General features: G+C 41.9%; 1 protein-coding gene across 4 annotated transcripts; it reads right to left on the reverse strand.

Moving 5' to 3' along the window:
• Positions 1-277: 277 nt before the first annotated feature.
• Positions 278-24,945, reverse strand: LOC131883003 (carbohydrate sulfotransferase 11-like). Of its 4 annotated transcripts, none has more exons than XM_059230329.1 (4): positions 24,599-24,945; positions 6,044-6,461; positions 5,777-5,973; positions 278-768 (listed from the first exon to the last, which is right to left on the reverse strand). In XM_059230329.1, exons 2-4 carry the CDS (start codon positions 6,431-6,433, stop codon positions 297-299), a joined length of 1,059 nt encoding a protein of 352 aa, XP_059086312.1. In that variant the 5' UTR covers positions 6,434-6,461; positions 24,599-24,945; the 3' UTR covers positions 278-296. The 4 variants fall into 4 exon arrangements, with proteins under 4 accessions (XP_059086312.1, XP_059086310.1, XP_059086311.1 ...); XM_059230327.1 differs by having other exon boundaries at positions 24,578-24,945; XM_059230328.1 differs by having other exon boundaries at positions 24,517-24,945.
• Positions 24,946-25,269: the final 324 nt, after the last annotated feature.

A 25,269-nucleotide genomic window follows, 5' to 3' on the forward strand; every position in this document is an offset into this window, starting at 1 on the left:
TGAAAAAAATGAGACGTTTGGTTGATTTGGAAGCGTCACAATTAACGGTATTGAATGTTCTCGAATTTATTTGCCAACTGGTTAATGAAAATGCTTTCATCCCCTTTATGAACACCCTTAGTGAGATTCGATCACTTATTTTGTTCCCGTCATAAAACGCATCACTATATTAACCACAATCACCAATTGTAGTTCACATATTTGCTGACGCGGTAATCTTGCAATCCCCAATAACCAGTAGGTACTTCAATAATACAACGTAGTGACTGGTGACTAGTTGGTTATTCAGTCTGTGTTTATTTCAGGTACTCGTCTGCTGTATAACCAAACAATTCAAAATCGATGCTGTAAATTCGTAGCAAAATTACGATTTGTTTCTTTTGAAGCTGCTTGAAATACTGTAGCGATTTTTCGTGACGAGATTGTGTTATGGCAAGAGGCGGGGCTCCGTTGGCATGGAGCTTTAAATTGAACACCTCAGGGAGTTGAAGTCGTTGGCTGATATAAAAAACATCACTTTGAAACTCGTCCAAGGTTCCTATCACATCGTAGTTCATATCACAGTAAGCACATCGATCGTGGAAAGGTCGCCAATGAACGTTGACCGGGCAAGATGTTTTGGAACATGACTTGGTCAAATCATTCAAGACGTATTTGATGAAAGATGGAAAGCTAAAATCGCCAAACGCCTTTCCAATACTATTCCTTATCCTTGAGAATGCTTTGTCCTTAACGTATTTGATTTTGTTCTCATACGTTGAGATAAGTCTGAAAATAGAATGGCAGTTGATGAGAACAAGTTAAACAAAGCGACGTTTTGAGCCACAAAATGTCAAATCAATGTGATCAAAGTAACGAAAAAGAGTTCAGAAATTAGGGAAAAAGTGAATAAAAAAGTGAAAAAGTTTAGCTACTTTTGTATGTGACGATTTCCCTATAATTGTTAAAGTTGCAAAAAGTAAGGCATCATGATTAAATGAGATAACTTTGTTGATGCTCGTCAAAACATTGAACTATTGGCACTGTTACCTCCTCTGCAAGTTTGAGTGTAACAGACATGCCATCATTTCTTAGCCCCCTGCAAAAATAAAACTATTGCACGATTGAAAAAAAGTCATCTTTTATGGTTCCAACTTGTTTTACTTTTTATCAAACCTGGAACTCGGAATTGTTAAATACTAATTTTTTACATTGTGACACAATGTGTAACAAAATTTTTAAAAAAATCCTAGTTTTGCAATTACAACCTAATCTATTGTTTTTTACATCTTCCTCTCTGGCACAGGGCGAAAATGTGCACCAGAAAACCCACTCATGGAGGTATTATCTAGTTGTTTTCCCGACCTTAAATTCAATTTTTTTAAATAGCCTTTTGTGTTAAACAAACTTCAAGAACAATATGAAGTAGCACCCTGATTTTGGGCGTTTAGTGGAGTGAGAATTTAAACAAGCATCACAACCAACCTGCCGCATGCATATACTCTAACTTTGTCGTCTTGTTGAAGATGTTATTGAGCTAAAATATTAGTACAGTGACAGAATTACACAAAAAAGATTTATTTTGAGTTTCATGGCACAACTCACTTAGTCATACTGTTATGCCTTCAATTGAATCATGATACTGGTGGGTTGCAATGTTTGGCGAAATTTTCTCGCCACAAAATGTCCAAAATCTGGGGGCCGCACAACAGTTTTGCTTGAACTTCCTTTACTTCAGATAGAAACTTGATAAAGGTTGCAGAATTTGGTGTCGTGCTTTTGGTTTACTCAACTACAGATGTTTCAATTTCAGAAAGTAAGCTAGTTTCCTTGAATTATTGTAACAGAGCTATGTAGGCTAAATAGTGGTTTCCAAGTCCAAGTTGAAAAAAAATTGCAATTTTAACATAAACCCCTTAAGATGCTTTTTCCGTTAAACCATCAAATTACGTGAAAAAACATTTTCTACGTCAAGAATTTTCAAATCAGGCCTCTAGCAATTATTGAATGCAGACAAATGCAACCCAAATTCAGGTTAAAATTTTGAGCAAGTGCCAGTTTGAAAAACAAGTTGAAGATAAAGAAGGAAAACATTTCGTTCCTTTTTCCAATTTGTTAACAATTTGCAAAAAGATAATCTTTAGAACTGATGTACTCCATTTGGACTACAATGTTACCACATTACCTCCCACAAGCGAAGTGTACGATGTTTCAAAAGAAATGGACCACCCAAGGTTTGTTGACATATTATGGATTTGCTGTCATAGCAACTGGCGAAATTCCGCAATATTTTCCCATTTCAGCCCCTGACATCTTTGCGCCTACTTAGACATCGAGTGAACCAAATTTTGCTACATGGAAATGCTTCTTTTGAGAGAGTTGTGCAAAATGATTATTAATGTAAAGCAACTAATGCTGATGAGTAGAGACAGCCAAAATATGCATTGTACGTATTGCGTCCTAAAACAGGTTAATTTGCATATCAAACGTGTCTCATATCTTCTTTGCATATTTTGACTTTGGGCAAGGCCAAAAAGTCTGTATTTTTGTCGACAAATTAAGTCATTGCAGGCGAGGGACTGAAAATGGAGGGTCAGTTCAAGTCAATTCGCTCTCCTCAGGTGCCGTTGGTTCAATCCCCGTTGTTAGAAATTCACCATTCACAAAATCAGGATGAAACGTGGCTAGTGCAGTTTCCTAGTGAAAGAGAGGTCCCGGTGTCATTCTCCGTCCCAATCTTTCTTAGTAAGGCATTTAAATGCTAACCGCATCCACACACAAAGAACCAACCTGACAGTGTTCAATGACATTGCTCATAGGAAAATTTAGAAATGTGATGGCTGACTAATTATTCCATCAAGGCTAACCCCTCAGAGTGTCAACAAAAATCAATGGGCTTGTGACGAAATTGCGCTGTTGTCAATTTGCTAATTTAATTGTCAGCACAAATGTCAGATGAGCTTAACTGAAGGTGCAAATACAATCAAATAACATTGCAATGGAATTCGGGGTCTGCTTGAATAAATCAATGCGTACTGGTTATCTGCCTTTTGCACTTTTTGTTGCTCTCAAACCCGTTCTTTCCCCCTGCAGTCATTACAAATGACATTCACATTCCCGAGGATTGGAGAAGGATTCTTGCTTATGCGAGACATAGGTGAAATGGGTAGCACATTGTCATTTAGAAACTGGATGTCGGACGACCGACCACTTGGTTGATTAAACAATACAAAAAACCACTTTGGAAGCTTTTCCCAGGAAACACTTTTTTGTACCAAGTGGTCGGTCGTCCGTCATCCAGGGTCTAGAAATATGTGTGTTGCTCCCTTTAATTTTACTTCGCGCTCAAGCAAAACACACAATAAGTTATACTTATCCAATCTTTCGTAAAAAGTAAGATGGGAACTGTGTTAGATGTGATATCCCGTGATGAGCATGTTGCTCATAACTTGTATTATGTATTCTAGTCAATTGTATATAAACCAGTCTAGTCAGAAATACATGGGAGTCACAAACCACCATCGGGGAGTTCAACACATGGCACAGTCGGTAGGATACCGGCTGTTGCCCACCGTCCACCCGTGTCGCTAGGGTCCAGCTAGTTGCTCTCCCAGATGCCTTGGAGGAGCTATGTCCAGATGCCTCAGAGGAATGATATCCAGTTGCTTCAGACAAATGAAGTCTGGATGCCTCCGAGGAGCGTTGTCTGAATGCCTCTGAGGAGCGTTGTCTGGATGCCTCAAAGAACGATGTCTGGATGCCCTTGATGGTGGTGTCGATCCGTGGCCCCTAGTTGTGGGCCAGGCCTCAGATGGAGGGCGGATTCTTCAGATGGAGGGCGCATTCCTCAGATGGAGGGTGCATTCCTCAGATGGAGGGTGCATTCCTCAGATGGAGGGCGCATTCCTCAGATGGAGGGCGCATTCCTCAGATGGAGGGCGCATTCCTCACATGGAGGGCGCATTCCTCAGATGGAGGACGAACCCGTGACCCCGATGGTGGTGTCGATCCCGTGACCCCGGATGTCCCGTGAGCCCCAGATGTCCCGTGAGCCCCAGATGTCCCGTGAGCCCAATGGCCCGTGACCCCGGATGGCCGTAGAACCCGGATGGCCCGTGACCCCGGATGGCCCGTGACCCCGGATGGCCCGTGACCCCGGATGGCCCGTGACCCGGATGGCCCTGACCCCGGATGGCCCGTGACCCGATGCCGTGACCCCGATGGCCGTGACCCCGGATGGCCCGTGACCGCGATGGCCCGTGACCCGGATGGCCCGTGACCCGGATGGCCGTACCCCGGATGGCCCGTGACCCCGGATGGCCCGTGACCCCGGATGGCCGTGACCCGGATGGCCCGTGACCCGGATGGCCCGTACCCGGATGGCCCATGCGCCCCGATGGCCCATGAGCCCCCGATGGCCCATGAGCCCCCGATGTCCCGTGAGCCCCTGATGGCCCGTGACCCCAGATGGCCGTGACCCCGGATGGCCCGTGACCCCGGATGGCCCGTGACCCCGGATGGCGTGACCGGGATGGCCCGTGACCCCGGATGGCCCGTGACCCGGATGGCCCGTGACCCCGGATGGCCCGTGACCCGGATGGCCCGTGACCCCGATGGCCGTGACCCCGGATGGCCGTGACCCGGATGGCCCGTGACCCAGACGGCCGTGACCCCAGACGGCCCGTGACCCGGATGGCCCGTGACCCGGATGGCCCGTGACCCGGATGATCCCCCCCCCCCCCCCCCGCGTGTGTGAGGGAGATGTGTTAGATGTGATATCCCGGTGATGAGCATGTTGCTCGTAACTCGTATTATGTATTCTAGTCAATTGTATATAAACCAGTCAAGTCAGAAATATATGGAAGTCATGAAGCGTACACAACAGGAACAAGTAAGCTTCCTTAAGCATTGTTTTGAGCTCAAACTTGGGCAAGTTTACTTATTCAACAAGATCTTGTGGTCGTATGAAGAGCTTATTTGGAACTCACTGAACGGTTGTAGGAGGAAATAAATTTTTGCCTCTGTTTCCAACCCAGGTCTCCAGACGTCCGTGGACAAACATACTCATTCTCAACTCGAATTCTCATACTCAAATTGTGTGCAAATTCCTTTGTTGTGATCAGTTAGGAGGGACACAAACTGTGTTTGTTTTCAGTGTGGCTTTCAATTAGGGCTAAATGGTTTTTTTCATGATTCTGCGAAGGAGAATTGAACTTGACCCATATTTTTGATATCTAAACTCACAAGGAGTATAGCTTAAGTCCGTCGAAAATGACCATTTTCACCTTTGACGAACCAATCATGAGTTGTGAAGCTTCAAAGTGGCGGCAGATTTCAATGGCTCAGGCTGTACATCTAATTCAGTGCTTAGAAAAAGTTTCAAAAATCGTTCTTATAAATTACGCAGGATTCTTTTTTCACAAGGATACAAAATCATAAGAAATATGTTGATCTCTTTCGCTTCATGGCACGAAAGATTAGCCATAATTGAACAAAAAAGCTGTTTATTTTCAACCAAAGTGTGAAAAATATTGTATTTATAACCATTTAACTAATGTGACTTGAGTCTCGCAACAAGGCGGGTTTTCTTTATGGTCACTTTTTTGGCAATTTTGATACTTTTTTCTGAGGTCTAATCATCAACTACATCACCCATTTCAACGTGCTAAGACACGTAAAAACTGGAAGTGGTCCAATACTTTTGCAATACCCTATCAAGCACGTAAGTCGTCAAATATGTATTGTTGCCTGAATAGTACATTGATTATCTATTAAAGAGGTTACAAAAACGTCTTACCTTTCAAAAGGATGCCGGACAAATGTGACCAAAAGTAAGGGGTTGTCGTTTAGGTAAGTCTTGAGGTGGGTGCTTGGAGATAATTTGAAGTAATTAGAAATAACAGGATGAAGATCAGATACAGTGTGGATCTTATTTTTCAAATCCTCCGAGTCGGCCATGTCCATGAAGTAATGCATCCATGTGGAAGTTCCTACCTGGTGAAACACCCCGGTAAAATATTATCCCTCAGTAGCATTAAGACATTGTTCATCCTCTATGACTTACTTTCCCATGACGGCAATATCCAATGCCATTCTCCTTCGACACCATCAAAGTCTCCATGATTTTTTTATCACTTCGATGCAAAGCTTCACCATATGTTTGACACACCTGATGGATTCTTTTGCGTCTTTTTTCATACAACTCTTCACGGTCAATCATGAACTGAGTCAAATCAGATTGATTGAAAAACTTGGACGGAGTGGATTTTCTAGTTGTTGGATCAGAGATGTTTTGATGAAGTAGTGATCGACCCAGCATTTCAATCGGAGGTGCCAATTGTGGGCGACTTAGACTCACTACAGAAATATCGAAGTTGTAGAACATCAACCAAAAAAAACTTGCCGTGAGCAAAACTGGAAGGATCTTTTTTATAAGATCTTGACAGATCATCATCCACAACAATAAATCCCCTCCCAAGACCCTGAAAGTCACAAACAGATTTTTAGAGCTATGAGCGTAATCCTGATGTTCCTAAGAGTTGTAGCTCAGTCGATCGTCTTCTTGAGGCTCACATTATGTACTAAGCGTTAGTTACACGTAGCAAGAGTGCAAGAGACAGAGGGGGCTTGATTTGAAGGGACGCTATTAAGCATATGCGATTCAGTGCCTTACAACGAACTCCGTTTTACAATATCGGAGAAAAAATGTCAAAAATGTAATATCAGGCAACAAAATATCGTAGCTTTTTGCCAACAGAGAAATACTCTTACAAAAAATGAATGATCAAATATCAAAGCTTTGTAGCAGGTGTTGAATTCTTCTTGAAGAGTCACATTTGTAAGCATACTGTGGCAACAACAGATCAAGCAGAAGTAAAGACATCGAGCGTTGTTCAGGTGCTGTCTCGCTCAGATTGTGAAAAAGGACAAAAAAGAAGAGAATCAAGTAAGGTAATTAACACGAAGCAAAAACTTTGTAGCGCAAGATATTTGACAATGCCGTAGATTTAAAATCAGCGCATGTGCTTAAGCTGCCATTGGAGCGCTGAAGGGGAATGTTCGGGGCTCTTCCATTTAAGCAAATCCAGGCCGGCCGAGCATTTTGAACTACAATCAACCAAAGAAGCTCACATCACCCCAAAAGTTATGCGTCCAAAAGTGTTTGGATTCGACGGCTGAAGAGGATTTGTGCTAGAATCATACGTAAGCATCCGATATTTCGTGAAGACAAGGAAGTGACTACCATGCTAGCAATCCCCATACAAATGGGAAATTTCAAGGTGAATCCTCTTCAACGGCTTATTCCGTCCTCATCCAAACGGATTCCTCTGAAGACGATGGAGGAAGCAAAAAGCTACTCTGCTCATGTGACTATTGTGACTATTGCTAGACATTGAGCACAAGATTACTGACTGATACAAAAATTTTCGTGGCAGAAATTGGTGACTTGTTTGTTTCGGAATCACTTTTGTTATGACCTTATTCGGTTTAACTAGAGGGCCACTTGGCAAGAAAGCAAGCCTGTTTAAACTCTCATTATTACTCAATTATATCTGAGTACAGGCAAATTTTTCAAGGACTTTCATGTGCGCGTAAAATTGGTTGTATCAGTCTACACCATTCTTTACAAAAAAGCATTATTCCATATTTGTGGCACTTTGGTCCAAAACCTAAGAGTCAAGTGAGGCAAAACGTTAGATTACAGAGCGTCGACTTTTGACACAAGCGCATCTTGTAGCTCTGTCATAACATAGTACAGAAAACTAATGTTACAAGGATAAAAGCTAGGGAATTATAAACTCGAATCAAATCGTACTTCTGCTTTCTATAATAATTCACAAACAAAGCCATTTTAAGTTTTCCATTTAGTCCCTTGAAATCACTGACACCTCTCTCTTTCAAACCACTTAGGTCATATACAGACAATGCCTTGTCTCAGGTACAATTCCCTCCCTCACAAAAAAGGAGAGGGAGCCAATCCAAACAGTTTAAAGTAAGCCTTTGTCCAACATCCATTGGCAAAGGTGCTTTCAACAATCTCTTTTTTTTTTTGATTTGACTCTTATTTCTACTTTACTTTAGCAACATTTGACACAGGAAGACTTAAAAAAGTACTTGAAATGAAATATACAACACTAAGCTGAGTTCAGGCACTTCTTGTTGCTTTTGTTTTTGTTTAATTAAACAAGCGATAAATAGAGTAAAAAAGGCCAAAATTCCTTGTCTAGACCCCAGTGCCTTACATGCCTTCAGGAAATTAATTTAATGGAACTTCAAACATTTTGCACATGCGTGGGTACATGATCGAGTTCACCCTGAGGATATGGCTTTTCTTATATTCGGCACTGCTATTTAATTTCAGGTTGCTAAAATTGAAAACGAAATTACATTTAAATTATGAACTATTATATGAGATTTACAAACTCCTTGTCAAGGATGTCCATTTTAGTTTACCGTTGTCAAATCTGAACTTGAATATTGGCTTACTGCTAGTCCCAGATACTTCAGCTAAACTATGATATTGCAATTGGGTATTGCTTGGATTTGATTCAATTGGAATGTTGATTAAATTCCATCATATTACCTAAACCTTTTAGTGATTAAACCACACCACAATCGATAACTTTCAATAACTGTCATAATCATGAAGCTACGATAATTTTAACTTAACTATAATATGTTTCAGTGCTTGGACCAAATTTCGACCAAATCTTCACCACAAGTGTACAGCTTAACGTCTGTTCTGTCTGGCGGGGAAATTTTTTTTTTTGGCGGGGAAGATGAATCGGGCCATTTTCTGGCTTTTTTTTAACTCTGTGCGGTGGGGAAATTTTCAACATTGACGGAAAGGCTGATTTAGGAGGGTTGCTGGCGTTTGGACTGACTTTAGACGTTTTTTGACCCATATTTTTCCTAAGCTTTGAGGATGCTTTGCAAGAATGCAAGTTGTGCGTCGGCAATTATTTCTCATTGCACTTTCAGTTTCATACTTCAGAGCAATTGATTAATGTACTGCACACTTTTGGGCACAAATTGACGCGTTTGAATTGTGAATCATGCATCACAAGTATTATCATCAATTATTTCTCTAGAAATAACATGGCTATGCGTTTAGTCAGAGAGACCTTTAACTTGTTAAAGGTATCCATGGTTTAGTGCAGATAGAGTACACTTTTTCAATAACGGTTTTCTAGGTTTTCTAGGTTTTCAAGTTGGTGTTTTCAACTTCAGAGGCAATCACTGTGCTCACGGCTGTTTTCCCAATAAATGCATCAGATGTGGCACAATTTTGGACAAAAAACAAAACATATTTTTCACTGAAATCAAGGTATGGCCAAATAAACACAATTTTTCTCTTGTTTCAGCGTTACCAAAATGTCCCCATCCTGTTCCCCCTCTTTTGAAACACCAAACCGTAGACAAACATGCAGGGCCACTATGAAAGCTTTCAGAGTTGAAAAACTTTTTCTGTCATAGATTCTAAGATGTTTGAAAGTGAACTACAATTTTCGGCAGATACCACGTCGCTCACTGTCACTCACTGACCAGCAATGCTTTTTATACATGACTAGAATGGATTCATATGAGCATGAGCAACATGCTCAGTACCAGGATAATACACTCTATATTCACTAAAAACTATAAACCATTATTTTGCTTTATGAGATGCAATGTTTCAAAGTAGTTGCATTGTGAAATCCACGGAGCAGGGTAACATATCTGCAACTCTACTAATTTACGCTCCACAATCTTAAAATATCTGGTTATAATAGTCCGTGGTGAAAGAGAGCGCTGTGTTTGACACAAATTGTAAATGGAAGGCTAGTAAATTCAATTCACGCAGAAAAACATATGAATGTACATTGAGGTGCCCTAGAATACTAGAAGAGAGAGTATCTGGCGTTTTTCTGGCGTTTTTTAAATATATTTGGTGGTGAATATCTTAAATTGGCGTTTTTGGGGGGTCATCTAGCGTTTTTAGCCTGTCACCACCTGTCGGTAAACGTTATTCTCCACCACTTAGTTGGCGGTGCTACTTTTTTAAACTTAATCAAACCTAACCTAACCTTACCTAACCTAACCCAACACAATATTAATAACCCCTAAACTCTCTATGTAAATCTTATGAAATTTTGCCACAAATATAAAAACGAGCACCGCCAACTAATCAGTGGAGAATAACGCTTATCCCACCTGGCAGCACGGGTCATGCCTTGATGTGAAAGGTGAGGGAGGCGGAGTACCTCTTTTCGAACGGCTGCAGACACCACAATGCGGCGACAATCAAACAGAATCAGTCCGTCCTCGACCGTCAGGGCGTCCCAAACGCGTTTGTAGGGTCGGGCGGGATCCGGTAAATTCTTCTTGCTGTCGTCGACATCTTTTAGAATCTCCATTACGGCTAGATAGCTTGGATCCACACTTGGTGCATTCTTAAGGAGCTCGAGAGCGGGATCTGCATCCAATTCATGGGTCTGGTTGGCGCTCACGATCACCCCGCGCATGTGCATATCATGAAGGTCATCAAAATCCTGTTGTTCAGGATCTTCCACTGGGGCGCAACTCAGAGCATCTGCAATACAGTGCGACTGCCCTTGCGCCATTCCAGGGGAAGATGAATGGATCCAACTTTTCCTTCAAGCATTGGAGCCGTGGATTTTCAACCACATCAAGAGGAAAACCATTAGCAAGGGGGATCAATGGCATGTGATCAGTCACAATCACAAACCTTTTCGCTCCAACGAGAAACAAGCAATATTTTTGCACAGCCCATACAATGGGCAACAACTCCAATTCACAGACCGCGTACCTCGACTCAGCATCCGTCACAAAACGAGATTCACTTTGGACTAGCTTCTAGTTCGGTACTTCGTGCCCATGGTTCTGAAACATCGCAAAACCGAGACCCTGCAGGTGTGAAGCGTCCGTTAACAACTTGAATGGCAATTTCGGGTTGAAAAGAGCCAGAATTGGAACTAAAAACAGAAGTTTATTGGTTTATTGGTTTATTGGTTGGTACCACTCAAACACAGGCGTGTATACTGAGTATTGGCAAAAAATTGAAAAGAAAAAAAAAACGAGGTAAAGAAATAAAATTGGTGTAAGATGAATGTAAGAAAGCAAAAGTAGGCAAAGTTAAGACATTAGCAGAAACCAGCATCAACCATTCGGTTATTGGGCACAGGTAAAGGCAGACTGTAGAAAAGTCTTGAACTTCCAAAGGCTCTGACATTGGCGGGTTTCCCTCGGTAAATCATTCCACCAAGGCACAACTCGCACAAAGAATGTGTGCTGTCGGCAAAATCGATGGAAGCGGGGCCTCCTAAAAAGGCATGACGTCACAGCTCGAGTGGAACAGGAATTCTCTTGACCGACAAATTGAAAAGATTCTGTTAATAATACATGTTGGTATGCCACTTTCCACGCAAACACTAGATCAAGCTGCAAACGTCTGTCTTCTAATGTTTCACAGGACAAGGACCGAAGTCTTTGAGGATAAGGCCAATTTCTCAGTCCAGGCAGCATTTTTGTGAATGAACGTTGAATTCTCTCTATACAATGAATCCCGACCTTCAAGGCTGGACTCCACACCTGAGAACTGGTCTCGACAATAGGACGGACATACGCTTTGAAAAGTTTCATTAGGACGTCAGCGTTTCGAGTTGCAAACGTTCTTTTTATTCTATACACTAAACTCCTCTTTGGCAGCCAGCTTCGCATATTGATGAGAGAAACGCAATCTGTTGTCGACTGCAACCCCCAAGTCTTTCTGGACGTCGACTTGCTCTAAATATGCCACTTCGATTGTATATTTGCTGGAGGGAAGCGCCCTTCCAAACCGTATGATTTTGGTCTTGGACTCATTAAAGCCCATTTTGTTGCATTTTGCCCAACACACCACCTGGTCATTTGCTAGTTGTAGTCCCTTATGGTCTTCTTCAGTTTCTATAGCACCAAAGATTTTGGTGTCATCAGCAAATTTCAGCACTCTAAATGGTTCACTAACTGCCAGATCCTCGACAAAGATTGAAAAAAGCAGAGGGCCCAAGACACTGCCTTGGGGTATGCCGGTATGTGTGTTTTCCCAACCAGATAAAAACCCATTCAAGGTTACCCTTTGGCGCCGGTCCTTGAGCCATTGGTCAATCCACGTCACAACGCGTTCACTAATGCCACATTTCTTGATTTTTTTTAATGAGAATCTGATGATTAACTCGATCAAAGGCTTTGGAGAGATCCAAGTAAATTGTATCCACTGCTTTACCTTCGTCCACCGCTCGAGTGATAAATTCGTGGTGGTCAATCAGATTCGTCTGACAAGATCGCCCTTTGCGAAATCCGTGTTGGGAGTCCGAAATGAAACCTCCCACCTCGAGGTGCTCCACCATATGATCCATCAGAATTGATTCCATAATTTTGCAAACAGAGAAAGTAAGCGAGATGGGCCTATAGTTGCTCATGAGTCTCTTATCTCCTCCTTTGTGAAGTGGATAAACATTGGCAACTTTCCAATCGTCTGGAATACTACCTGTCGCCAGAGATAAGTTGAACAAAGTTGACAAGGGTTTGGCTATGGACTTTCCCAATCCCTTGAGACTTGAGGTTGCAATACCATCTGGTCCGGGGGCTCCGGAGTGAACAAGCATTGCGGAAAGCACGGATATGAACGTCCCCTAACGACATGAAGGCATTCTTGGTGGAGAGCAGACGGCGTAAGGTGACAATGGCCTTGGCCACGTCTGGCGTAAACGACCCCAAGCGGTTCAATAATCCAAAAAAGGCCCTGAGAACGGTCACGTTGCACAATTGAGGAAAGTTCTGAATGTCAGTCAAGTTGGCCGTGTTGGAGCAAATTCCATCCACGCTGATCTGATACCCAACATAGGACACTTCACGTTGACCAACTTTAAACTTTGTTGGTTTGGAGACAAGGTAATTCCATGATCCTAGCACTGTATCAAAACGGCTTTCAAACTTTTGTATATTTCAGGAAACGTGGTACAAAACACCAAAATGTCGTCCACAATTTTCTTGAAATTGTTCAGACCTTGTGATGTACGTATCTCAAATGTTTCGAGGAAATCTGTGGAGAGTTAAACTGGGGATTAAAATCAAGTCTGAGAAATAAACAGTTTACTTTGGAGGCTGGTATCCAATGGTCGATTCTTAACATGGCACAGTCAGTACTGTGATTGAAGTGAGACGCCTGATTGTAAAAGCAATACCAGAGTGGACTTGGAGTCCAGAATGAGTGGTCTCGACGGATTGTCTTACGAACAATTAAAAGGGAAGTGGATAGCCTTCAAAGGACATCTCACCCATACAACGAATCAATTCGAAGCTGCATTGGAGTTACCGTTAGGTATTGATCAAGCTCATAGCAAAGTGATGATCAAGGTTAGCAAAGCGGAGGAGGTCCTCGAAGCCATGGAGGCCAAGGGAGCCACAGAAGAGCACGCCTTGGAAGTCAAGCGTGGACTCCAGGATTGTGACCAGTTGATGAAGTGGATAGGGGACAAGTTGAAGAGCCAATTACAGGTCGAAAGTGCGGGCGTAGTTGATGGACTGGAATCCGAAACAAATCCATCCCCAACTATGGGCAGACCAAGGATTACAATTCGCCAGCCAGACTTACTGAAGTGACTCAGACTTGAATACATTTCTGGAATGGCGATTGATGTTTGCAGATTACCGGAAGTTGGCAGAAGTAACCAGCAGGTGCAACCAAGAGCAACAGGTGGCAAGCCTGAGGTCATTCCTTGATTCCGAGATGCGGGAAAAGTTGAGAATTTCGATCGAAGTTTGGATGACACAGATTTCTCGGTGGAGGAGATCTTGGACAAAATTCAGGAGTTCTTCCGTGCCCAATATAACGTGATTTTTGACAAAGTTAAGTTCCATAAGACGATTCAACATAGTAACAAACACTGAAGATTTCTGCATATCGGTGCAACGAAATGCGTCAAGAGCCGAGTCAAATGCTAAGTGCAAAAAAGGAATGCTTGGAGGGCCAAATCAAAGTCAAGATAATTGTGGGTCTACGCAATGAAGACACGCGAATAAAACTCATGGCGATCCCCAAAGATGACTACACAATTCAACGTTTGGTTGATATCTGTCTGGCAGAAGAGACGGCCAGGAACGACGATAGACGATTGGGGAACGCCGAGGTGAATCGCACATCAAAGGAAATCCAGTCGGGGAGCAATAATAGTCAAAAGAAGGGAACGAAAGGCTTGTCGAGCTTCGGAATTGGGCGTAACAATGATTCAGGATTGATGCCCAAAGAAACTATTCCGTAGTCATTTGAGGAGCAAGTCAGAGGGGTTTTGCGGATCAGGCCCCCCAGATTGCGGTCAATATTGAGTGGGAAAAGGGAACCCATTCGGTTTCATTCGGAGCAATTCCCAACCTTGGAAGTGAAGTCAGTTCGTTAGTGGCATTTGTGGAGCCACTGGGGACGCGTTCACAATCATGGGGAAAATTTGTGTAAAATTGCAATATGGAGATGCAGAGGTGTTTGACGACATCATAATTGTGAGAGAAAAGGTGGGAATGCTAATCTCTTGGAAAAAGTGCAAAGAGCTTCGAATTTTTCCATAGAAATATCCATCACAGCTTGGTCGAGACCAATGGGTACGAGCAACCGAGCTGGAAGAGCCGCCGTGGAAACCCTCATGGTTGATACCAAGCAACCCAACAATAGAGGAGATCACCCAGACAAAAGGCAAGCTTCTGAACGAGTTTGACGACGTTCTTGTGGGGGATGATGTACAACTGAAAGCCATGGGAGGCAATCCTCTTTGTATTGGGCTTGCTTCAGACGTCATTCCTTCTCAAATATTCTAGGCACGGCCTGTTGCGATACCCTTGCAGGAAGATACGAAGAAACTGGATTCAATGGTCGAGAAAGGCATTATCGTATCGTCTAAGGGGAAATCAAGCGAATGGTGTCACCCTATGGTGGTGGTCAAGAAGAAGTCAGGAGGTGTTCTGATAACAGTGGATAAGCTCAATAAGTTCGTCAAAAGGCCCGCCCATCCATTACCTGTGCCTCAAACTCTATTGAGCAACATATCTCAAGGAAACAAATATTTCACCACCTTGGATGCGCTAAAGGGGTACTGGCAAGTCTCATTGGACCCTGAAAGTCAAGACCTGACAACGTTCATTACTCTGTGGGGTTGATATCGTTTTTTGAGGTGGCCAATGAGGCTCAATACCACAAGAGATGTTTTCAACCTAAAAAATGGACCAAGCACTTCACAACATGGCAAACATGAGAAAATTGGTCGACGATATCCTTCTATATGATGTAGTTTTTCCAAACACGTCCAATGGGTGGGGAATTTGCTCCTTTGATGTCGTCACATGGCCATTTCTATGAACAAGAACAAGTTTGATTTTGCTAGACCAGAAGTGAGCTTTGTTGGATTCCGGGTAGGTGTTGGGGGAATTGCCGTCGATCCCACCAAAGTGAAAGGCCTCAAGGAGTTTCCAAAACCCACATGTCTAAAGGACATGCGATCATTCATGGGATTAGTTAACTATTTAGGAGGATTTTCAAAGGAAGTTGCCAAAGTATCCCTCAAAGTTTTTGACAAAAAAGTGCTTTCATATGATCAACAGAACACAACAAGGCTTTTGAAGACGTCAAGGCTGCAATGTAGGAGCTCCCAAGAAAAACTCCTTCTGATCCAGAATTGGAAACAGTGGTGGAGACTGATGCAGCAAAAAAGCAAGGGTTTAGGTACATCCTGAAGCAAAGAGGAAAGGACGGTTGTTGGAGACTTATTGAAGCAAACTTGAGGTGTTTGAGTGGGTCAGAGTCAGACTACAGCATGACGACATTGGAAATGATGGGGCTTACTGGGCCACTAGAAAGTTGGATGTCTTCCTATGTGGTTTACATCACTTTACAATTATTACAGATCATCAGGCAATGGTACCAATCATGAACTCAAAAACGTTAGACGCCATTGAAAACCCAAGACAAAGAGGAATTAAAGAGCAGATACTGTTACGGTACAATTTCACGTGCAAGTGGATTCCTGGAAAGGATATGTACGCATCTGACGCATTATCGCGATGTCTGGTGGAAATTCCGGAACGCTCGGATTTGCTTCATGACGGTCAAATTGGCTGGCCCATAGTTTGTGGGATCACAAGTGATCTGGATGAAAATAATGAAATTCAGGACCTGCAAATTGAAGGCCTGAAGTCCCAGGCTAAGCAAGACTCTGGCTACTGCGAATTGGTGGAACAAATTTGTCGAGGTTTTCCGATCAAGAGGAGTATTTTAACGCCTGTACTACATCCCTTCTGGAATGAACAAAATAACCTGTCGAATTGGAATGAATTCTTGAGAACTTAGACAAACCGCACAGCCAACTTGCACCATCCGGTCATTGTATTTTCAATAATTGAGGGATTTGAGTGAGCTGTGCAACAAAATCCAACGAAATGAACATATTTTGTTTTATTCGCAGTATCAAATTTGCTTAATACCACAATGCTATTTTCTTAGACAAGCAGGTAAAGTGGAATAACTGTCAAAATTCAATGCATGCACAGTGCGGTTTGGCTGGGCAAGCTGTGTTCGATTTTACTCCATAGAATAATGTCAGTTGTTCATGAACACGATCACTTGACAAGCCCTATACCGATCAATTATCGTGAAAAGGTACCAGTGTCCTCTGCACTCAGGAAGAGGACCAGTGAAATCCACATGAATGTAGGCAAAGCGGTCCGTTGAAGGGGGAAATTGGAATAGAGGGGATTTTTCGTGTTGATGAATTTTTGGTTGTTGATACATAATACATTCCCAGACTTGTCTTTTGACGTCAGATGATAGTTTGGGCCATATGAACCTGCTTGAGACTATGTACAGCGGGTTGAAGCAATCCCAGGATACGTCATGCAAAGAATGGTGCTGATGCAAAGCGTTCGCACACTCGTCGGGACAAACCACCGTAGTTGTGGCAAACGTGTGTCACAAAGCGCGTTTCTACCTAAAATTTTGATCTCTAGGAGATGTGAATGGTGGGTTAAGTTTCTCTTTAATTTGACCCCCAACGGACAATTCTTTTGGGCTTGAATGACTTCTTCAATTAGTGGACCACGCAATTCTGAAGGAGCTATTTCGAGTGGAGCACGTGACAATCCATCGGCAACGACATCTTCTGGGCCAGGAAGGTAACAGAAACTGAAGAGAATTGGTCAATAAAGCAAGACGTTTCAGTTTGTGTATCAGAGGAACTTAACATCGCTTTTGTTAAAGGCTTGTGGTCCGTAATCACATGAAATGTAGTGCCCTCTATGAAATACTTAGTCTTGCGGCGAGAGATATGGCAAGTAGTTCTCGATCGAAGGCTAAATAGCGCTTTTCCGTGTTTGACATTTTTCGACTGAAGAAACTGACTGGTCGCCAATGGCCATTTATTTCCTCCTCTAACATGGCTTTGGTAAGCTGACTTGATCGAAAATTTGTATCGATATATCTTCTCTTAGTGTTGAGACTATGTAAGCCCATTTCGTTCTTTTGGTACTGATATTCGCTTTGACGAATTCCGGCTCAGCCCGAGCGAACCAAAGTTCGATTTGACCGGGCCAAAGGAAGGGAGGGAAGGGAGTTTCACTCACTGTAGCCGCACTGACCCCGAAGGTTGGCTTAATGTCGGACCTCTCCATGTCCCCCCTCCCAAACAAAATTGTAATGGAATCACGTCGGGGTTACCAGTATCGAGATCTAGTTTCGAATGTTTGTTCTCCCTTTCTTATCTCTTCCTTATTGTTGTCGACTCGTTGGGCTCGGATCCAATCATTGACCACATCCATGAATTCAGCTCCGATGATTATCTTGTCCACAACCTAATTGTCGAAATCTTTTAACTCGATTGTATTGTTGATTGATTCAACAATCGATTGACCTAACCTAACCTAACCCTACCTATTACTTAAACGGCGGAACCATAGTTGCCAGATAACAACTTTGGGTCTCAGTTTTGGGCAAAAAGGCAACTATTTTACTTTCGTGGCAATTCTAATTTTGAGTGGTAACTTTATGGTGAATATTTTCCAAAATGGTAAGTTTCTTTCCAAAAGTGGCGTTTGTTGGATAAATTTAAGTACCCTGAAATTTAAGTACCGTTCGGTCCCGTCTTTTGTTGAGAGCAGTCGCAACATTTTGTTGTTCCTGATCTTTTCAAACGGCCGGTCTGAGTGTGTTGTGTTGTGTAAGTGGTTGCGTGGCTGCTTAGGGTAAGACACTTTTGTTCTTTAGCTTTCATTTCTTCCTATCTCTAGTAGTTTAGTCTTATATCTTTTATTTTTATGCTCATGTCCTATTTCACTTTTTTCGTCTGTCAATATTTCTTATCCCAATTCTAGGTTATTTCATGTATTTTTGGCTTAAGGAGTAGTTCATTTTGGTTGTATTTATTTAGTCTGTTCATTTCATGTACTTGTATATGTAGTCGATTTTTCTTGTTGTTTACAATCAGATTAGTTTCCAATTTTCAATACAAAATTGGGCTCTAGAACCTTCTTTTGTTCTATTCCATTCCATTGATGTTAGCTTGTTCCTGTAGTCGAGTTGGTGTATGTAGTCTGTTGGTATGGTAGAAATTCTTCATTCCGATGGGTGTAAACGGCTCGTGGTGAATTCTTTGATGACCTCGTCTCCCACACATAGAGCACACGTGATGAAGAGTACGGCAAGTCTTCGTCTGGTGATCTCTCTCAAAAGGACACATAGGGTAGAGGCAATTGAGATCATTTTCGATAATATCACAACAAGCTCTGACATGTTCCGAACTGCCACACCTACCACACACCCCAAAGAAGTCTGGGTCTCTCTCTCTTTACCAGGGTCACGCTTGATGATACGTAGTGACGTTCCCGGGACCAATTTCGATGTAAATTGATCAGGTTTCTCCTTGACATCTGCGAGGAAGCGCTTTGATTGAGAGTAAGGCATTCTAAATTTGTTTCCGTCTTTCAAAACTGCAATGACATTTTGCGGCGTTCTTCTCTTGGGTGGTGAGGCTCTAGTTGATTTGGCCAATTCGAGGGGATCGTAATTCTTCACACGAAACTGAGTTGGAATGTTGTGTGCTCTGAAAGGTGGATAGTATTGGTCATCAGCCAATTCCACCACTACTTGACGTATATTTCGAATTGGACGAGGAACTTCAGAGCCTGGACCACCGGGAAGATAGGGAGGCATGACACCTTCGAGTTTTGTTACACAGCCAGGAATATTATTGCTCCGGAGCGGTTTGAACGGCCATGCACGGTCCTTGGCAGCGGCTACGGTAAGGGACGGCTCTTCTTTGAGAATATGAGGAACATATCTCACGTATTTAAGCACGCTCGCATCCTCTGGGAGGTTTTGGAGTGTCATCAAGTCCAGTGTCACACTCCACAATGTTAGGGCAACGATCAAAATATCCCGCTGGTTTTGGAAGGGAAAACTCCGTCCTCCATTAATAAGCCTTTCATTATGGAAGCCTTAATAGCTTGGGTTGGTCACACCCAACCATTACTTGACTGTGGGATGAACCATTCACGTGTAGGCAAAAGGGACACAGGCACTGACACTCTTGATTTGATTCAAACGCCCCTTGTAGTCAAAGAGGTCATAGAGAGTATAGTAGAGAATGCTCTCGAAATTTACGATGTCCATAAACGACAGAGACGCAAAAAGGCAGGGAAAGGGTGCAAATTGGCTCACCCAGAATGGTGTCCCAAACTGAGAGAGTTTGGCCTTCTCAAGTTCCATGAGAAGGGATGTTCCAAACAGGGATGTTGCTTTTTCACCCGTTTATGTGCATGAGTTCATTGAGGCACAAGGTATGCCTCAATTTCAAATGCACAAAAGCCCATCTCAGGGGCACTAGGAGGAAGAGACAGCAGTTGTCTCAACCTCATTGTCAAGTCTCTCAACAGACTTACCCCACCCCTTTCCTCTCTCCTTCCCTATTTCCCTCCCCTTGTTCCCCTCCCTCTCCTACAATCTCACCCTCAATTCCTTTAACCTCTCTTCTGCCCAAACTTTGTAGCCCTAAGCCCCCCTCTGGTCGCCATGAGCCCCACGCATCTTTTAGATCGTATGCTCAGGTGGCGGCCAGAGTTCCTTCTCCCTCTTCTCCCCTTTTACCCTCTCCTCAAAGGTTCTCTTATCCTCCACCTAAGGTTAGTTTTGTCCAAAAACAGGATTGTTTAAGGTTAGAGAGCCCAGTCAAAGATTTGATAGCTCTAGTCCATCGAGGGGCTATCTGCCCATAAAAAGGCTTTATTTGAATGTGCATTGTGTTATTTCCAAAAAAGACAGCACAAAGATCAAGGTTCTTGAGGAACTAGCTTTAGATAGGCAGGTTTCGTTCATTTCCATGACAGAAACCCTTGCTTCGACCAGAGGTCTTAGATGAAGAGCTGGCCATGGTTGTTTTCAATGTAGTTCAATGTGAGAGAGTACGCCTTGACAATCCCATTTTTTCGCATGGGGGCGTATGTCTATATGTTAGAAATGACCTGCACACTAGTCATGTAAAAATGTCTAATGGAGAAGTAGAGGTCTTAGTTTGTCATCTTCAAGGTCTTGATCTGTCCATTGTGACAATATATAGGCCCCCCTCTTGTTCAGTAAGCTCGTTCTTGTCAGCTCTCAAATTCATAGGAAATGAGTTGGACCAGTCAGTTTGCTCAAAGGTTTTCTTTGTAGGGGACTTCAATTTTCCGGCTAGCCTTGTAGAGTGGGAGGCTAGTCCAGATGGGTATATTCCCGTATCGAAATCGACGTCTCAGTCGTTCGAAAAGCTGGAATTTGCGATCTTGCGCAATCTCTCTCAGCATGTTGGTGTAGCCACACAAGCGAATAGCGTTCTTGACTTGTTTTTTTCCAATGGCCCTGATCTGATCCAGTATGTCCATGTGACACCTAGTAATCTGTCAGATCATCATGTTCTCGAGATAAGGACGACCATTACTCAAAAGCCGGCGTGCTCTAGAGTAAGACCGGCCAAAAAGGTCGGTCTGGCTAAGTTCAAATTCAAAGATGAACATTGGCCGTTGATTATGAACAATATCCAAATGAAATGTGAACAATAGTTTGAGACAAATGGGGCCTTTTGTCATTTCGTCACCTGATTTGTCGTTTGCTTGTGGTATAAAAAAGCTTTTGTGTCAACAATGCCTATGCTTCACGAACTCTAACCTTTTTTTTTTAATGTACAGTATGTGAAGAATCATAGCCTCTTACGCTGCAAGAAACATGATTTACGCTCTGCATTTCAGAGGGCGGTTTGTGAGTCAGCCTATACCAAATAACGGGCTGATTGGAACGATTCTTCTTTATTGAATTATGATGCGTTTTTTTGGTTGGGGGTGCTAGGGTCGGAGGGTGCACCTCGCCCGGCCAGTGAAGCCAGCCATCGCATCATCCAAGTCCAAATTCCGATAGGCAGTTTCAACTCCAACTCGGTATCAGATTGGTTCTCCGTCTGTGGGTGTGGTTAGCGTCTAAAAGTTTCCTTGAGAAAGGTCGGGGAGGAGAATCGAACCGGTGACCTTTTCCATGCAAGGAAACTGCGCTAACCACTACACCACGTCTCCTCCCCTACCCATATGTGTTGTTTTTTGGCTAATTCTATTAAAATCTTACATATAAAATTAGTGACCTGGGTCACATAATGTCCGTAAGAGAAGTCGTTTTCATGGCATGTCAAGAGTAGTTTGCGTAGCAATCTACCGTGCCTCTTCCCGCTTTGTTTGGGCTGTCTCACTTTGCAAATAAGGGCCCTCATTAGGCGCTAAGTGTTCAAAGAGTATGGTATTTGAACAATTAATCAATCATGTGTTCAACATGAGGGGTTGGGTTGTGCAAATGCTTTTGATTAAGATTCATTTGAATAAACTTGTGCTCATCTAACAAGAATTATTGCAATTCATAAACCTTAGAAAACCGAATTAATTCAATATTTTAGACGAAGAAAATGGTCACTTGAGCTTTTGTTTTGCATTGGTAATTATTTCTTTTCATTATATCTTTACATATCCTGCCGACTGCGCCATGTTGGATTATAGTTGGACTTATGGGAACAACGAATACACGTGGTGAGATCAGTAACTTCACCGGTCTTTAGTTTTGGGAGCAAACCCAACAACATTCAGAAGAGAAAGATGCGTAGTCATGAGGATATAACAACATGGAACTTCTTAAATCCAGTTTTTGAGAGTGAGTTTTTATTTTGGTCTTTTGGAATGTTCTCAACCCATTTGAGATCCAATGAGTTCAGCAGGTCGAAGAGGTCCAAACATGTAAATTAAAGGTATTGGGAGAGACTAGAAAGGTTGGAACTGTAGGTATAATATTCAAAGAAGGTACGAATGGCACTTGATACCGTACGTTTTCAAAAGCATTCATGAGCTAGGTTCCTACCTAGGTTTTAGGGTTAATTATAGTGACCGTAGAAGCTTAACTTGCGTTTTGAGAGCATCTTTAAGCCCGGGCGAATCCAGGCCAATTCTCTTCTTTCTCGAGCTCCTTCGTTGTTTAACTTGCTTCCTTCTAATATTCGAAAGGATCACGTATTTGACCAAAATGCCTGATAAACCCTACATTCATGGGCTAGCCAGATCAGCCAACTTTAATTCGTTCGTGGATCAGGTATTATATGAATGTCCAGTAAAGCAAATCAAATTAGTTTTTTCGTCTTAAAAGACTTGTATTTCCATTCTCAGCGGTAAGGAAATTTGCAGAATAAATTGACGAACTAACATGACTCATAGCCTCAATAAAGGTACTTATTATCGTTATTTCAAAAAGAACATAATCGAGCTTGCACTTTTGTCAAGTCATTTGCTCCCTTGACACAAAGTGCCATATCGTTCAGATCAATCACTAATTAGCAATAAACTTGTAAGTTTTGGACAAATGTAACAATCAAAAAAGTTTTATCATCTGGTAAAAATTTCAGGTTTAAAGCAATGCCCACAGTTGGGCTTTTGTGTTTGGAGGTGGTGTCATTGCCTAGTCTTACTTTTATTTATGTTCATTTTCTTGTTAATGCTTACGCCAAATCTAAGGAGAATACGTTCGATATGCTTTCTTCTTACATTAAACTGAATGATGAAAAAAGTATGAAAATATTTTTTTTTACATCGATATATGTTAGTGAATAATACTTGATCATGATGAGTAGGGCGGGTAAAATCATTGCACTAAAATGGACCAAATATTTAAATCATATTTAATGGAAAAGCTGCAGATACTTAAAATATATTTATTGTTGAACTACATAAACATTCAAGTATCACTTTGAATTTCTGTTTCTTGAAATACACATTTGTCTTTGAGTTTTGAGTTGTTGCGAATGATGGAAAGTTCGAGGAACCTATCCAAATTTAAGTGAGCAAGGCTTTTCAGACATGCGGATGGATATACCGCACCTTCAAATCCCGAGACCCATTTACTATGAAAACTTTATATGTATTACAAATGTTCAGCTGCACTTGGAGTATGCATCCCCCAACTGGGCTCCAATGCTCACAGCAGGTCTACACAAGATTGAAAGAGTGCGGAGGAGTTTCACGTGGAATCTTGCAGGCATGAGCCACTAAAATTATTGGGAGCGGCCCTAATCCTGGAGCTATACAGTGTCCAACGAAAATACGAGCGATGTTTAATTATCTACATGTTCAAATGTCTCGATGGCCTTTGTCACAACCCAGGAAATAGACACACATTGGGCAATAGAAGAGGAAATAGTTGTACCATTCGGCATCAAGTGAAAATAATGGACATTAAGATCTTCAAGAATCTTAAGGCCAGTTTTGTCTTAAACAGGGGCCCTGTTCTGTTTAACCTTTTGCCCTTGGCTCTCAGACAATTCTCAAGACAATATCTCTCTCCTAAAGAGCAAGATGCTCGCGAAAAACAATAATCAGGCAATTTTTCCCTCAAACACAACCATCCAAACAAATTGCAACTTTTTATGACATTTTCAAAGCTTATTTTGGGTGATTTTCATAACTTAAAAACCAATTATTTTTACGAAAATCATTAAGGAAATTACCGACCCCTAGTCATCAGTTCACAATCATGCAACAAAGATTTCATAATTTCACTATACATAATTTAGAACTCAACAAAGGCTTGTGAGAGTAAAATAGTTTTCAACTGACTCGTTTACTTTACAGCCTTTACATTTATTCCAACTTCAGGAACTTTCACTTTCACTAACACACAGATATCTGTGAGCTTTCAAAGTAAACAAATTAAAATTGATCACTTCAATGACTGCAACTGAGCACTATGACAGCAATTTTATCTTCAGTATCAATCAAATTATGCCCTATAGTTTGTTTTTGATATGGTCTTGAGTAAGCGTCTTCCCATCTTGAATCTGATTATAGAGTGCGACTGAGAATTTGAGCTTCCTTAAAAGATTGAGGAAGGTTTACAGGAATAACACTGAATGATTCGCAAGTCTCACGGGGAGATGGAATAATGGAGATTACATGTAGACACCTTACCATCAATCTGTAAAATTTATCACTTCAATCGAATCTTCAACTGGAAGAATTGGGCACGTACTGGAAACTTGTGAAAACTCACGTCCCAATGTTCAAGATAACTCGATAGCTGTGACGTCCACAAAGTCGCTTGTTAATGAGGCTTATGAATGTAATCTTCACTCCTCTTTGATCGTCCAATCTCTAGGTGGATGCGAGAAATAGAGGGTGAAATGCGAACCCAACTTCACTTGACCATTTGTAGCTTTACTTGGAATCCAAAATCAAGTCACAGGAAGCTTGTCCAAGTTTTAGTCCCAATCTTATTTCGCATAAGTAAACTATTTAGTATTTCAAATGGGAATGCCTAGTTCTTTTGGTGCACATTGGAGTTGACATTTTGCACACTTGTCCTTTTTATTTCATTTTTCTTTGATTAATGTATCACAATCCTGAACGATTTTCCACAGATTGAAAACTACGACACTCTGACCCCTTACGTAGAAGGCAAAAAAGCTCAATAAGCATTAATTGTCCAGTTTTTTTAGTATTTTAAACTGTTAAAAGATTTGGAGCCTTAGATGTCTTACATTGTTTATTGTTAGTTTATTGTCGAGAGCCACTCAAGGACACAGTGTATAAAAAAGTAATAACACAAATAAAAAGCAAAATCAAAGGGATTAAAATGGGTCAAATTATCTAATCCTATATCTAAAATCTTCATTCTCCATGAACTGAACGATCTGGTTGTCAATACACCGTTACGTTCTTTCA

This window comes from Tigriopus californicus, chromosome 7 (genome assembly GCF_007210705.1).
Source record: "Tigriopus californicus strain San Diego chromosome 7, Tcal_SD_v2.1, whole genome shotgun sequence".
NCBI classification, from domain to species: Eukaryota; Metazoa; Arthropoda; class Copepoda; order Harpacticoida; family Harpacticidae; genus Tigriopus; species Tigriopus californicus.